Source organism: Loxodonta africana, chromosome 21, assembly GCF_030014295.1.
Source record: "Loxodonta africana isolate mLoxAfr1 chromosome 21, mLoxAfr1.hap2, whole genome shotgun sequence".
Taxonomy (NCBI): domain Eukaryota; kingdom Metazoa; phylum Chordata; class Mammalia; order Proboscidea; family Elephantidae; genus Loxodonta; species Loxodonta africana.
In genome coordinates, this window is record NC_087362.1 from 43,258,042 (window position 1) to 43,273,834 (window position 15,793).

Genomic DNA, 15,793 nt, shown 5'->3' on the forward strand with positions numbered 1-15,793 from the left:
AATGACAAGATTTTAAGACCCCAGACACTACTCATCAAAGTAGGATGTAGAACATTTTCTAAACTGTTATGCCAATTGAGCTAGATATCTCCTGAAATCATGGTTCCCAGACCTTAGCCCAGTAATTGCATCTCTTGGGGAGTTTGGATGTGTCTATGAAGCTTCCATGACCTTGCCTTGATCAGGATGTGCTGACTTCCCAGTATTGTGTACAGTTTTATCTTTCATCAAAGTTACCATTTATCTGTTGTCTAGTTAGTATTTTTCCCTCCCCACCCCTCCCCTCCCTCGTAACCATCAAAGATGGTTTGTTATTGTGTGTAAATGAGGTTTTACAGTAGTGGTCTCATATAGTACTTGTCCTTTTGTGATTGACTTATTTTACTCAGCATGATGCCCTCCAGATTCATCCATTTTGTGAGATGCTTCAAAGATTCATCATTGTTCTCTGTTGTTGTGTAGCATGCCATTGTGTGTATGTACCATAGTTTGTTTAGCCATTCATATGTTGTTGGCCACTTAGGATGTTTCCATCTTTTTGCTACTGTGAACAGTGCTGCAGTGAACATGGGTGTGCATATGTCTATTCTTGCGACGGCTCTTACTTCTCTAGGATATATTCCTAGTAGTGGAATTGCTGGATTGTATGGTAGGTATTTCCATTTCTATCTTTTTAAGGAAGTGTCATATCATTTTCCAAAATGATTATACCATTTTATATTCCCACCAGCAGTCCGTAAGAGTTCAGTCTCCCTGCAGCCTCTCCAACATTTGTAATTTTCTGTTTTTTTGTTTCATACCAGTAATGTTGGGGTGAGATGGTATCTCATTGAAGTTTTGATTTGCATTTCTCTAATGGCTAGTGATCATGTGTCTGTAAACTGCTTGAATGTCTTCTTGGGTGAAGTGTCTGTTCATATCCATTGCCCATTTTATGATTGGATTATTTGTCTTTTTGTTGTAGAGGTGTTAGATTTTCCTGTAGATTTTAGAGATTAGACCTTTGTCAGATTTGTCATAGCCAAAAATTTTTTCCCAGTCTGTAGGTTCTCTTTTTATTCTTTTGTTGAAGTCTTTTGATGAGCATAAGCATTTAAATTTTAGAAGATCCCAGTTATATAGCTTATCTTCTGAAGTTTGTGTATTGTTAGTTATGGTTTGTATCCTATTTATGCCATGTATGAGGGTCTCTAGCATTGGCCGTATTTTTTCTCCTATGATCTTTATAGTTTTTGGTTTTATATTTAGGTCTTTGATACGTTTTGAATTAGTTTTTGTGTATGTTGTGAGGTATGGGTTCTGTTTTATTTTTTTACAGATGGATATCCAGTTTTGCCAGCACCAGTTGCTAAAAAGACTATCTTTTCCCCATTTAGTGGACATTGGGCCTTGGTCAAAGATCAGGTGACTGTATGTATGATGTATTTCATTATCATTTGATTCTAGGAATTTTTTTGATTCCATCTTCAATTTCTTCTATTACCCTGTGGTTTTTAAGCAAGGTGTTATTCAGTTTCCAAGTATTTGATTTTTTTTCTTTGTTTTTCCTGTTATTACTTTTCTGGTGTTGTGATCAGAGAAGATGCTTTGTATTATATCAGTGTTTTGGATTTTGTTGAGGGTTGCTTTATGGCCTATGATGTGGTCCATTCTGGAGAACCTTACTATGTGTGTTGGAAAAGAATGTGTACTTTGCTGCTGGTGAGTGGAGTGTTCTATATATGTCTTTGAGGTCAAGTTGGTGGATTGTGGCCTTTAGATCTCCTGTATCTTTGTTGATTTTCTATCTGGTTGTTCTGTCCTTTACCGAGAATGGTGTATTGAAGTCTCCTACTATTATTGTGGAACTGTCAATTTCTCTTTTCAGTGCTGTTAAGACTTTTTTTTTTTCAAATGTATTTTGGAGCCCAGGTGCTGTTATGGAGCTGTTTTCTTCATTCTTTTCTCTGATTTTTCCTCAAATTGCTATCCAAGGATTTGTCCTCAATTTCGCTGATCCTATCTTCCATTGTTTCAAATTTGCTCCTAAAACTTTCTATTGCACTACCTGTTTCTGAAATTTTGTTGTTTATCTTTTGGATTTCTAATCACTGTTTTTTGTATGATTTCTGGTTGTTTATTTATTTTGACATTTTGTTCTTGTATTATTTTCCTGAATTATTCCATTGCTTTGTGTTTACCCTGATTTTGTCTGTATTTTCCATGATTTTGTCCATATTTTCCTAATTTTTGCCTGCGTTTTCCTTCATCTCTTTCCTAGTCTCTTGAAGAGCCCTAAATATTAGAGTTTTGAATTCCCTGTCAGGTAGTTCCAGTGCCTTTTTTTCTACTGGAAAGTTATCTGGTGTTATATTTTGGTCACTTCCTGGAGCCTTCCTCTCCTATTTTTTTAATATGTTTTCATATTGTCTGCTGTCTCTGGGACATTCAGGAATTATTTTCTTCATTTATTGATTGTAGATTTATTTGTTTTGTCCTGCTTTTTTGTTTTATTTGGTTATGTCTTGGCAGGCAGGCTGCATGTGTTTTGTTGCTTGCTCATCTGTGGGCACAGTACTTCTCATTACCTTGTCCAGGTAGGCAGGGCAGGTCCAGAGGAGGAGGAGTGGGGTGGGCATGAGTCACTTGTGGCACAAACTGGGGCTGATGGAGTGGGGCTGAAGGGCAGTGTGGGGCAGGGTTCAGCGTCCAGTAGTCTGTGCTAGTGCCGCTCAGGGGTGTGGCATGCAGTGCATGCAGATAGGCAAGAGGGAAAGGAGAGGATATGATGTGTGGAGGAAAGAATAGAAAGAAGAGCGAGAAACAGAAGCCAAAAAAGGCAAAGGCAACAAAAAATGAATAAAAAAGAAAAAAAAAGTAAAGTGGTGGTGTGGTAGGATTTGGTGGGTGGGGGCAGGGCAGGCCCAAGGAGGCCATTTGCTGGTAGCTGTCTAGTCAAGCTGTGGGGCATGGTTTGTCAAGAAGGGTAGTGGGCAGCACACAGGGCTAGATGGTCTGGAGAAAGGAAAGAAGGGAAAGAGAGAGAAGAAACAAAAAACAACAGCAACAAAAAATAAATGTAATGCTGAGGTTGCTGGATGTTGCTGTTGGGACAGAATTGGGGTGGCAGTGAGCTGATGTCTCTCTTGTCGATTGGTGCAGAACAGCCTGTCAGAAAGGGACAGAGGTAGTGCGAGGCCTAGTGGGGAGGGAGAAGGAAAAGGAAAAAGGGGAAAGATAAAAATAAAAATATGGTGCTAAGTGAGCTGGCCAGTGGGGGCAGTGCAGACCTGGGGAGGCTGTGTGCCAGAGGCTCTCTAGTTGAGTGGTGCAGCACAGCCCATTGAGGATGGGTGGCAGTGCACGGGGCTGGGAGGGTGGGAGAAAGGAAAGGAAGGGAGAGACAGAGCAAGAAGAAGAAACAAGCAAACAAACAAACAAAAAAATGGCACTGAAGGAGACAACTGGTGGTGGCAGGTGGACCTGGTAGCAGTGAGCTGGTGTCTCTCCAGCTGAGCGACGGTGGCCTCAGTGGAAAGTGACAGAGGCTGTATAGAGGAAAGAAGGGTGGGGGGTGGAAAAGCATGTAACCCTGGTTACCAGGTACTCTGTCTTCTGTTGGGAGCTCCTTGAATTTGCCTTCCAATACTCCCTGTCCGCAGTCCTTGGTGGCTGAGGTCCATGATGGCAAATCTGGGTGGCAGTGAGCTGGCATCTTTCTGGCTGAGCGACCATGGCCCATTGGAAAGCAGCAGAGGCTGCGTAGAGGAAAGAAGGGTGAGGGGTGGGAAAGCACATATCCCTGGTTACTGGGTGCTCCGTCTCCTGTTGGGAGCTGCGTGAAGTTGCCTTCCCATTCTCCCTGTCTTTGTTCTTTGGTGGCTGTAGTCCAAGATGGCAAATCCATACTGCATTAGCTGGTAGGGGACCTCCTCTCCATAGCTCTTCTCGTTCTGTGTTCTCTCTCAGTGTTTTATTCCATTCAGTGCTTGATCAAGTTCTTTATCCCTTCATTTGATGCTTAGGGTTCCAGGACTGACGTTTGTATCTGTTTTACTTAGTTTTTCAGATCTTTGCTGCAGAGGGACAGCATGGTGCTTCTGTCTATAGTACCATGTTGGCTTCTCCATAGAAATTTTACCAAGTTTATTAGTTTTATTCCTGGAGACTTTGCAATTGATTTTTAAAACATACAGTTGATTTTTTAATATTGGTTTGTATCTAGTAACTTGTTGAACTCTGTTAGATCTGATATTTATCTTTAAATTATTTTGGATATTCTTGAGTACATAGTTGTAATGACAGTTTTATTTCTCCTTTCTAGCTTTTATACCTCACCCTCTTCCCCGTTTTTTCCTTGCCTTACTGTGTTGTCTGGGACTTTCAGTATAGTATTGAATAACAGCAATCAACCAGTAGTCTTGTTTTATTTTCAGTCACAAAGGGAAAGCTTACAATGTGTCAAGTATGTTGTTCATTGTAGATTTTTATAGATATACTTTATCAGGTTAAGGAAGTTCTCTTCTATTTCTAGTTTGTAATTTTTCAAATGAGTAAATAAAATGTATAATTGTACTCTTCTGGGAAAAAAATCATACTTAAACAATTCCTTTCATCTCTTCTTCATCTCCAAGGTATTTCTGTAGAAAATAGAGATTATCTTCATTCCAGTTATAATAATCTCACTCCTTGGTGCACTGTTTGTGATGTCTGAATTATGGTCATGAAGAAAATAGAGAGGTTACTGTTTAGGTCACTTGAGTCTATACCAATGGAAAGAGAACCTAAACAATATGCGTGTGGTCCCAAGCCTGACACTCTGTGAGGGTGCAGTGTGCCCACTTCCTGTCGACCTCAGAGACATCCTCTCAGAAAGCGGTCTGTAGACTGCCAGCGTAAGTGTTTTCATTGTCTACTTAAGTCTAAGCTAAATGACTTGTGTGTTTTTCTCCTACCTGGTTTTTCAAGTCATAGGAAAATGCAGATACCTTGGAGCTGCTCTCTGATTCATTTTCAGAAATGTCTTCCAACAGTTGCACTTCTCTCTTCTTTTAGCCTCAAAGGAAGATCCCCCTAATAATCCCCTGGAAGAGAGGAAGTCAGATCAATTGGGGCTGCCTCAGACTCTGCAGCAGGAGTTCTCCCTGATCAACGTGCAAATTCGGAACGTCAACGTGGAGGTACTCAGCAGTCCAATGAACTTTCTCCTGCTTGCTGGCAGCGATTTGCGGGAGAGGAGATGATTTCAGCTATGATTTGGGCGAACAAATAGCTATGCTTCTCCAATAGATAAGCTTGCTCTTTTGTTTCCTAGATTTTCTGAAGTTATAGGCATTTTATAAATGCAGACTTTTTTTAATTACCCTGTTCTTTTCTCATGAGTTGAGCTAAAGGATAAACTGATGCTTGTGTGTCTTAGCCTCACCTTAGATGATCCAGCACCTTGTTTTACCATACAGTTGTGCATTGCTTAATGTCCACGATACATTCTGTGAAATAGATCATGTGATTTAGACTTTGTGCGAACACCATATTATAGGCAGTCCCTGTTACAAACGTCTGACTTATGGACAACTTGTAGTTAAGAAAGGACTGCCACAGAGCCTATTATAAATTTGAGTTAAATACAGTGGCTCATAATAACGAATGCATGCATTAGGTAATGCTCATGAAAACATTGTGCGGCTTGGAAGTGTTTCTTAAGTGTTTTGTATATAAAACCCACTAAAAACGCACTGCTGTCGAGTTGATTCTGACTCATAGCAACCCTATAGGACAGAGTAGAACTGCCCCATAGAGTTTCCAAGGAGCGCCTGGCAGATTCGAACTGCTGACCTCTTGGTTAGCACCCATAGCACTTAACCAGGGTTTTATATATAGAAAGTTAAAATATATACTATATACTAAGACAAATATTTGACTAACACTAAAGAAGAACCGCATGTACCTGCTCTGACTTACATACAAATTTGACCTAAAGACATACTTAGGAACGGATCTTGTTTGTAACGTGGGGATTGTCTGTATATATTTAGCAAAGCTATATGGGACCACGGATGTATATGTGTTTGGATGTTGCCCAAACAGACGTTATGTGGCACATGACTATATATGAAGAGACTTAGATCCGGAAAGACTTAGTGACTGGGCAAGGGTCACCAGTGAAGTTAATGGCAGGGCTGAGTTTAGAATCCAAACCTTCTAATTCTCCAAGGCTTTTTTTATAATGCTGAACTGTCTTCCCTTACGAGCTTACATTACCTCTGTGATTTAGATTTATAGTAAGTAGATGACCAAATGTTCTTGTTCACTTAGCACACAGAGAGATTTTTTTTTTCCCTTTGGGGAGATACCCAAATTATTTGCTTGAGAGACTTGAGTCAGAAGGAGTTTTAAAGCTTTTTTAGTTTTTCTTTTGCCCACATTTAATTAACTGTAGGCAGAGATAGGTGCTGTTACATAATGATCTCATTTGATCTTTAAAACAATTATTTGCAATAAATGGTTTTATCCCCACTTTACAGATGAGGAAACTGAGATACCAAGACATGAAGTGACTTGTCTAAGGTCAGCACCTATTATCTGGTAGAGATAATGTTTGAATCCAAGTCCCAGATTCCCCAGGTGTGTGGCTCCTTTTCACTCTTCTCTAGCTAGCTTCTCTAGTTTGCAGCACAAGAAATCAGAAGAGATAAAGGATTTTTTTGATTAATTGATTTTTATATCAACACAGTTTATACTCCCCTTGTCCCAGTTGAGAACCTGGCAATGTAGTTTAAGGAGGAGATCTTGATTCCTTTCCCCAGCAGTACATTTTAAAATTGAAATATAATTCACATACCATAAGGTTCACCCTTTTAAAGTATACAATTCATTGATTCTTAGTATATTCATAAAGTTGTGCAACCATCACCACTTTGTAATTCCAGAACACTTTTATCACCCCAAACAGAAACCCTGGACCATTAACAGTCACTCACCTTTCTTCCTTCCTCCATTCTCTGGCAGCCACTAATCTACTTTCTGTCTCTGTGGATTTGCCTAGGAGTCCTTTTTAACTTGAATCAGGTTATTTATATTGACTATATCATGGACTGCCAAAAGAATGAACAAACCTGTCTTGGAAGAAATACAACCAGAATGCTCCTTAGAAGCCAGGATGGCGAGACTGCGTCTTACATACTTTGGACTTGTTGTCAGGAGGGATCAGTCCCTGGAGAAGGACATCATGCCTGACAAATTACAGGGTCAGCAGAAAAGAGGAAGACCCTCAACGAGGTGGATTGACACAGTGGCTGCAATAATGAGCTCAAGCATAACAACGATTGTAAGGATGGCACGGAACAGGGCAGTGTTTCGTTCTGTTGTACATAGGGGTGCTATGAGTCGGAACTGACTCGATGGCACCTAACAACAATAGGTTATTTAACTTATTTCTGCTTTATTTTTTCATCGCAAAATAAACAATTTTTACTCTGTCTTCCAGCTTTGGAATGAAACTTTTTAAAGTCAAAATACTTTAAAAAAATAATAATAAATTAATTTTTATCTTGTTGAGAATGTATGCAGCAAAACATACACCAGTTGAACCATTTCTACATGTACAGTTCAGTAACGCTGATTACATTCTTTAAGTCAGAATACTTTGAACTTATTAAATAGGCGCTAAAATTAAAAATCTGTTTTGAAAGTGAATCATCATCCAAATCTTCCAAATTTCATTTGCCTTTGTATATCAAACTTTTATGCAAATAACATGCACGTTATAACAGATCTGCTTTACTTAATTTCATCATTTCCACAAGTTGTATGTGTTGGTGCGTTATTTACATGAGTGCGTTATTTGCCAAAAAATACGGTATTTTCTCCCTTGACCCTAATACCAGGAACATAGAGCATTCAGTTAGCTTATTTAAATCCATTTGCACTTGTGTCTTGCAGATGGATGCAGCAGATAGGAGCTGCACAGTGTCTGTGCACTGTAGCAACCATCGTGTCAAGATGCTGGTGAAGTTCCCTGCGCAGTACCCAAACAACGCTGCCCCTTCATTCCAGTTTATTAACCCCACTACCATCACATCCACAATGAAAGCAAAGCTGCTCAAGGTAAGGCTCTGTGTTCACAAATTCTCCGTGATGTTGAAGAGCTCTGCTCATGTTCGTCAGTGTCTGAGTTGAGTAGTGAGGCTGAATGAAAATGCTAATACATGAGATTTGGAAGTCGTCTGCTCCTGACACACTGCAGTTTTAGTAGCAAATAACTTCCACACCTACCACTCACTTTGTGTAGAAAACAGAGTGGTGGTTCTTAATCTTTCTTGAGTCAAGGACCCCCTTTGAAAGTCTAATGAAAAGAACAGACACTTCCCCAGGAAAAATCTGCCCAAATTTTGCATATAATATTCAGAAGGTTCAAAAATCTCATTAAAGCTATCTGTTAGCTCCAGATTAAGAACCCTGCAATTGTATTTCCTTTTATCTAGCAATAGTAGTGGAGTCCCTGGGTAGTATGAATGCTTAGCTTGATTTATTGCTAACTGAAAGGTTGGAGGTTCGAGTCCACCCAGAGGCACCTCAGAAAAAAGATCTGGTGATGTACTTCCAAAAAGTCAGCCACTGAAAACCCTGTGGAGCACAGCTGTACTCTAACACACATGGGCTCACCATGAGTTGGAATTGACTTGATGGCAACTGGAAGAAAAAATAATAGGCAGATGTATTCTGAAGCTCAGAGATATTTTATAATAAAAAAAGTTAAAGTTTTTTTTTTTAATCCATTTGATGAGAGGAGATGATGTTCTCCTGACTGCATAGAAAGGTGAGATGAGATAGTGGCACAAGAATGGAGGCAGTACAGTCTTGCACCTGGTCTTTAGCCCTACAGGTTCAGAAAGTTGATTTACCAGTTCATCCAGAGCTACTTGGGCAAATCTCCATAAAAAAGACAAATGAGCTGGGTGATGATATACTGTCTTCGGTTTGAGTAATGTCACATGTGGACTAACTGTGTAATGTTAAGCGTGAATGTTACTCAGCTTTTGCCTGGTTTGGATCGTACACACTTGATTGTTCCATCTTGGGATATCGTATGTAACCAAGAAATTTTTCGAGTGGTTTAAGGATCTCTGAAATGCTAGTCAGATTGTGATATTTGACATTTTATACTTAGAAGCTGGATATTTCACTGCCTAGTTTGGACATGCAAAAAAAAATAGATTTTTCTGTTGCTATAAAAATGATAGGATTAGGTAGTGTCTTTAAAGGTCTAATTCCATGGTCTTCAATAGAAATATCATACAGTCCACATGTAACTGTAAGTCTTCTAATAACCACATTTAAAAAAATAAAAAGTAGCAGGTAAACTTAAGAAAAAAAAAAGAGCCCTAGTGGTACAGTGGTTATAGGCACTTGGCTGCTAACCGAAGGGCCAGTGGTCCGAACCCACCAACCACTCTGTGGGAAAAAGATGTGGCAGTCTGCTCCCATAAAGATTACAGCCTTGGAAGCCACATGTGTCAGCTCTACTCTGTCCTGTAGGGTTGCTATGAGTCAGAATCAACTCAACGGCAACAGGTTTAGCAGGTAAATAAATCGTAACAATATTTTATTTAATCCAGTATATCTGAAGTATTATCAGATATAACCAATATAAAAACTTACTGAGATACTTTATATTCTTTTTTTTTTTTTTGTACTAAGTCTTCAACATTTGGTGTGAGTTTAACACTTGCAGCACACCTCTATTTGGACTAGCCACGTTCCATGTGCTAAGTAGCCCCGTGTGGGCAGTGACTGTCCTGTTGGACAATGAAAGTCTAATTTATATGCTTATCTTCAGTATGTGTACGCCAACTCATATATATAGCATGTGACTTAAAATGTTAGGATTTATGTTTTTAAAGGACAGCAAATAAAAACATTATAATTTTCACTAAAGTGAAATCCATCCCCCCGGGCTTGTATCACTCAGAGCAATTTTCAGTCCAGTCCAATGTATGTTACCACTAAGGTACTGAGATTTCTCATGGTGGTCAGGGGTGAGGGAAAAGGAAGGGGACAGAATTCACTAGAAAGAAGGAATTGTTATTCTTTTACTGGAAGCGTGCCCTCCTAAAGCCAGCATGTGTGCTTGTCTTGGCTAAGGAGATGGTTTTTCTAAGGATCAGAAATTAATCCTTCTCTCTCAGACTGTATAGAAGGTTGGAAGCCTCAGACTTAACCATGGTCCACTCTTCCTGCATCTTCATTGCTTCTGAGTGCTTTGCAGAATAACAGCAAATCAGGAGAAATCTGTTGCCACTCTTGACTATGCTCTGTGCTTTTTTTAGATCCTGAAAGACACTTCCCTGCAAAAAGTGAAACGCAACCAGAGTTGTTTGGAGCCCTGCCTGCGCCAGCTCGTCTCCTGCCTTGAGTCTTTTGTGGTGTGAAGAATGAAATTGTTGTTCCCACATATGCTTTAGTAGTTCTGTTCCATTTCTTCCTCCCTAAAATCTTGGGCTACCTGATTTTTTAAATCATGTGCTTTATTTTGTAATTCAGTTTTAAGACAGATTATGTTTTTTTTTTAGTTGTTGATTTTTAAATTTCAGAACCAAGAAGACAGTGCTTCCAGCAACCCCTTTGCTCTCCCAAACTCTGTCACACCGCCCTTACCAACATTTGCCCGTGTAACCACTGCCTATGGGTCATACCAGGATGCCAATATCCCCTTTCCTAGGACTTCCGGGGCTAGGTTCTGTGGAGCAGGTTGGTCTATTTTTGGTTCTCTGATTGTAGATTTAGAGATCAAATAAGAGTATCATATATTCTTTATGAATGTCTCCACCAGAGAATTTTTTTTATTTTCTGAGAACTCAGACTCATGTAGCAGTGTTTGTTGTCTGATGTTGAAATTGATGCCTGTAGACACATCCTAAGGATATTCAGCAAAATTACAGTCTTATATTTTTTCATTCTGATGAGCTTGAATTTGAGTTTCTACTCAAAGCATTAGGTCTCAACAGGGGCAGATCCTCTAGCAAGGAAATATAAAGTACCTCAGAGGACTTTATACAAACCATATGCATCCCCATACACTTCCTGAATTCCTAGGAATTCTGATGTTTGCTCTTGATAAAAATCACTGCACTTATGAGCCTTTGTAACTTATGAAAATGTGTCTTATCCCTCAGATATATTGAGACAGAAAAAGATTGATCAATGCTGCCTTAAGATTTCCCTTATACAGCTCATCGACATTGATGTGCATGTGTGATGTGTCCTTTGTCAGGTTATCTGGTGTATTTCACAAGGCCTGTGACGATGCACCGAGCAGTTTCTCCAACAGAACCCACTCCTAGGTAAGTCCATGAGATGCAGAAGGAATCTGTGTTCATGGGGCCAGAAGTGGGCAGAAATCTCAGGACAACCACTGAGTTTGTTTGGACAGTTTGTTTTATTTCTTCAGTAAACTTCCATTATAAGATTTATTTGAGAATGATCAAGGTTCATTAAATTGCAACTAAGCCGAGATTTCTGCTATTGGGTTGGGTTACTCCCAAACCATTAGGAGTAGCTTGATAAAAGCTGTTGTCCAAACAAGGTAAATTCTTATTTTAGTGTGCCTTCCCCCTGTTGGTAAAACATTATTTAAACATTAAATAAAACTGGAAATAATGATGAAAGATGAACCAGAGTTCCACAACATTAGCATGCTGCTTCTATCATTATAAAAAAATGTTTAATTAAGTAAGCAGTATGTTGAAAAACTCAAGCACTACAGAAGTTTTCAATTAAAATGTGAAAGTCATTCTTTTCCTTTTCCATGTCCCAGGGAGGGCCACTGTTAACAACTTAACAGGTTTTTCTTATTTTTCTGTGTTTAGTTTTTATTTTTAGAGTCAGCCTATCATAGTGAATAGGAATATGGACTTTGGAGCTAAACCACCTGGATCCAAATCTTGGTTTTGCCATTTTTGTTTCTGTGACCTTGGGCAGGTTATCTAAACTTTGTTTTAGTTTCTTCAGCAGTAAAATGGGATGGTAGTAGTACTCGATGGCACTGGGTTTTTTTTTTAATAGTACCTACCTCGTTATTGCTGTGAAGATTACATGAGTAAAGCATTTAGAATACTGTCGGGCACATTGTGAGTGCTCTGTTTCCCATCGCTAATACTTTTTTTTTTAATTTAAAGGTTATCGACTTTTGGTTGTGCAGTATGGTGACCAAGATGACTTGGGAAACCCTCCTGCTATAAGCACCTGGATATATTGGATAGGATCTAATCAGAATCCCTATGGGTTCTGGGATGGATGAATAGGCTGAGCTAACAGGAAAGAAAAGGGACTGAACTAAATACATGAGTAGTGCCTACTGCTATACTAGGAGGTTCCCTGTCACAGCCTCCTGTGATAACCCAGGTAGATGAGACCTTGATCCCACGAGAACTGGAGGTTAAGTACCAGAGATTCTATGTTAAACTGGCTCCGTATTTGAAAAGTTGGGCCAGGAAACAATCACCTGCTTTCAAAAGAAAACAGCTAGTATCTCTACTCAGGCTTTGGATCAGAGAGCAAAATACTAACAGTACTTTATAAAGGTATAATTTACAATATGAATATCCTAAGTGTACATCTTGGTTACCAACACCTAGATTAAAATACAGAACATTGCCGTCACCCCCTGGTCAAAGTTCCATGGTCGCCTTTCCCAGCCCCTCCTTTCCCAGAGGAAACCACTATTCTTTTTTTTTTTTAATTGTGCTTTAAGTGAAAGTTTACAAATCAAGTCAGTCTCTCACACAGAAACTTATATACACCTTGCTACGTACTCCCAATTGCTCTCCCCCTAATGAGACAGCCCCCTCCCTTCCTCCGCTCTCTCATTTCATGTCCATTTCACCAGCTTCTAACCCCTTCTACTCTCTCATCTCCCCTTCAGGCAGGAGATGCCAGCATAGTCTCAAGTGTCCACCTGATCCAAGAAGCTCACTCCTCACCAGCATCCCTCTCCAACCCATTGTCCAGTCCAATCCCTGTCTGGAGAGTTGGCTTTGGGAATGGTTCCTGTCCTGGGCCAACAGAAGGTCTGGGGGCCATGACCACCGAGGTCCTAATAGTCTCCGTCAGACCGTTGAGTCTGGTCTTTTTACAAGAATCTGGGGTCTGCATCCCATTGGTCTCCTGTTCCCTCAGGGGTTCTCTGTTGTTTTCCCTGTCAGGGCAGTCATGGGTTGTAGCTGGGCACCATCTAGTTCTTCTGGTCTCAGGCTGATGTAGTCTCTGGTTAATGTGGCCCTTTCTGGGAAACCACTGTTCTGACTTCCATCATCATAGATTAGTTTTGCCTGTTCTTGACCTTTATTTAAATACAAGTTCATGTACTATGTACTATTTTTTGTCTGGTTTATTCAAGGTAATGTTGAAATTGGTCCACATTGTTACATGTATCATCAGTTTGTTCTTTTTTATTGCTACGGAATATTCTATTGTATGAATATAACAATTTCTTTATTCATTCTCCTATTGATGGACATATAGATTGATTCCAGTTTTGGGCTATTATGAATAAACCTACATACAAGTCTTTTTATGGACGTATATGTGAATTTCTCTACCTAAGAAGTAGAATTATTGAATCATAGGATAGATGTATGTTTAACTTTATTAGAAATTTCCAAGAAGTGTGTCTGCACTGGCCGTGCCATTTTATACTCTCACTGGCAATGTTTCAGAGGTCTGGTTGCTTCACATTCTCTCCCAAACTTGGTATTGTCACTCTTTTCAATTTTAGCTGCTCTGGTGGGTATGTAGTACTATCTCGTTGTAGCTTTAATTTATTCAATTAGTTTAACTTAGTTCTTTTTTCGAGTTTCCATTTTCTTCCCACTTTGTCTGTCTTTCCCTCTATCTCCCTTGGTTTTACCAAGTGTTAAAAACAGCACTACTTTTAGAAATGTGGGAAGACTAGAAGGCAGTATGGCTAATTCTGCATTTTCAACCGCAGATCTCTCTCAGCCTTGTCTGCTTATCATACTGGCTTGATTGCTCCAATGAAGATCCGCACTGAAGCCCCTGGGAATCTTCGTTTATACAGTGGAAGCCCCACCCGCAGCGAGAAAGAGCAGGTCTCAATCAGCTCCTTCTACTACAAGGAAAGGGTAAGCAGTAGAGCCATGGCCTTTGATTTTTATTACTTACCATGGATTCTTGTTCTTTGTCTCCCTGTCCGCCATGCATAGCAGCTAAATTAGTAAGCCCCCTATAGTCTTCGACTTTCAAAATTAGTTTTAAAAAGACCATTACTTGTTTCCTTTCAGTTGGTTTTAACTTCTGTAAAGTGTGGGGAGTTAGTTTTTAAACCTATATTTTTCACTCCCATTTAACCCTGTCCTTGTAATCCCTATTCATTGAGTTGATTCTCATTATTTCAAGTAGAATAATTTAGCTTCAGATCTTCCTAGCTATTCTGATGTTTGTCAACAAATTAAAGGATGCTTCAGAAGGCTTAGGATCTTGTTATATGTAGAACTTTGTAGCTGCGAGAAATTTTTTTAAAGTTGATTGTAAAAAAATTTTGTATTTTTATTAAGTCTACACTTAGGTATCTATTTGAATGGACCAGTTTATACAAAAATCGCCTGAACTTATCCTTATGTTCCTGGGTTCTTAAGGAACTCATTGTCCCTAAAATAATAATTATTAACTGTCAACTCTCAGGAGCCTTTGGTGACAACAGTCTAGAGGATGTTGGCAGAGTGGTAGGAAAGACCCTAAAAACTCTTCCTGTGTTGTCAGATCGAGAGTCTGGCTTAAACAGATTTTTAACTGACTTGATGTTTTAAACAGAGTTAGTGCTAAGGTACTGCACAAGCTCAGTCCTTAGTAATTCTCTGTGGATGTCCCCCACTAAGTGAAAAATGACGGATTGTCTATAATTAAAATTTATTTTTTTTAAAAACAAAGTATTAAATTATTTTAAATAAAAAAACAATTTCTAGCAAATATGTGTCTTCAGTTTGATTGCAGTATAGTATCTAACCTTGGTTCACACGAATAGCTGACCATCTTTGTTGTCTTGTCTTAGGGCCGTAGCAACTGAAACAAGTGGCAGGAGCTAATGTTTGGGACAGGACCAGTCTTGGGCAAAACTGTTCAGTTGAATGGGGAAAATTTTTTTTGTTGCCTTTCTGAGCAGTTTTTTTACAGTCACCTTCATTTTGTCTCTAATAGAATTCTGCCTCAGTGGCTGTCACCAGCCTCCTTAGAGCACCTACTAAACTGTTTTCTCCCCCAAGGCCTTCGCGTTCAAAGTTTTTGGTTCTTTTTTTCACAAGCCAGCAGATAACTGGGTAGATGACTTAATAAATTGGTTGCGACTAAAGCGTTTTATTACCATAATAGCCAGACAGAGTCATGATTGAGTAAATGTGGGAATTTTCTTTAGTGTCGGGGCTAGGTTGAGATCTTGTAGTCAAAGAGATAGTTCTGAATTCCCCTTCAATTCATGTCATGTGCAAACCCATGCTTGGGTTTGGATTGGGCAAAATAGGTTACCAGCACTTTTGACTCTGGTAGTGTGGAAAGGCCATCTGTAGTCAAAATAACTCCAGCTCCAAGATGGGACTTCTCTTAATGCAAAAGACCTTATAAAGCTATGTTCACATTTTTGATTATCTGACCTCTCTACCCATTGCCATTGAGTTGATTCCAACTTATAGGACCCTATAGGACAGAGTAGAACTGTCCCATAGGGTTTCCGAGGTTGTAATTCTTTATGGAAGCAGGTTCCCAGGTCTTTTATCCTGTGGAGCTGCTGGTGGGTTTGAACTGC

At 39.5% G+C, this 15,793-nt stretch overlaps 1 protein-coding gene across 3 annotated transcripts in view; it reads left to right on the top strand.

Annotated features, from left to right (window-relative positions):
• Positions 1 to 15,793, top strand: part of WDR59 (WD repeat domain 59) — a 104,784-nt gene that overhangs the window by 52,270 nt on the left and 36,721 nt on the right. For 2 of the 3 annotated variants that reach the window (XM_023556684.2, XM_010596821.3), the window contains exons 13-18: positions 5,035 to 5,159; positions 7,921 to 8,085; positions 10,308 to 10,403; positions 10,572 to 10,728; positions 11,252 to 11,321; positions 13,967 to 14,120. In XM_023556684.2, coding sequence (XP_023412452.1) covers positions 5,035 to 5,159; positions 7,921 to 8,085; positions 10,308 to 10,403; positions 10,572 to 10,728; positions 11,252 to 11,321; positions 13,967 to 14,120 — 767 coding nt within the window. Of the gene's footprint in view, positions 1 to 5,034; positions 5,160 to 7,920; positions 8,086 to 10,307; positions 10,404 to 10,550; positions 10,729 to 11,251; positions 11,322 to 13,966; positions 14,121 to 15,793 lie in introns of all 3 variants that reach the window. The other variant, XM_064273777.1, reaches the window with a different exon arrangement.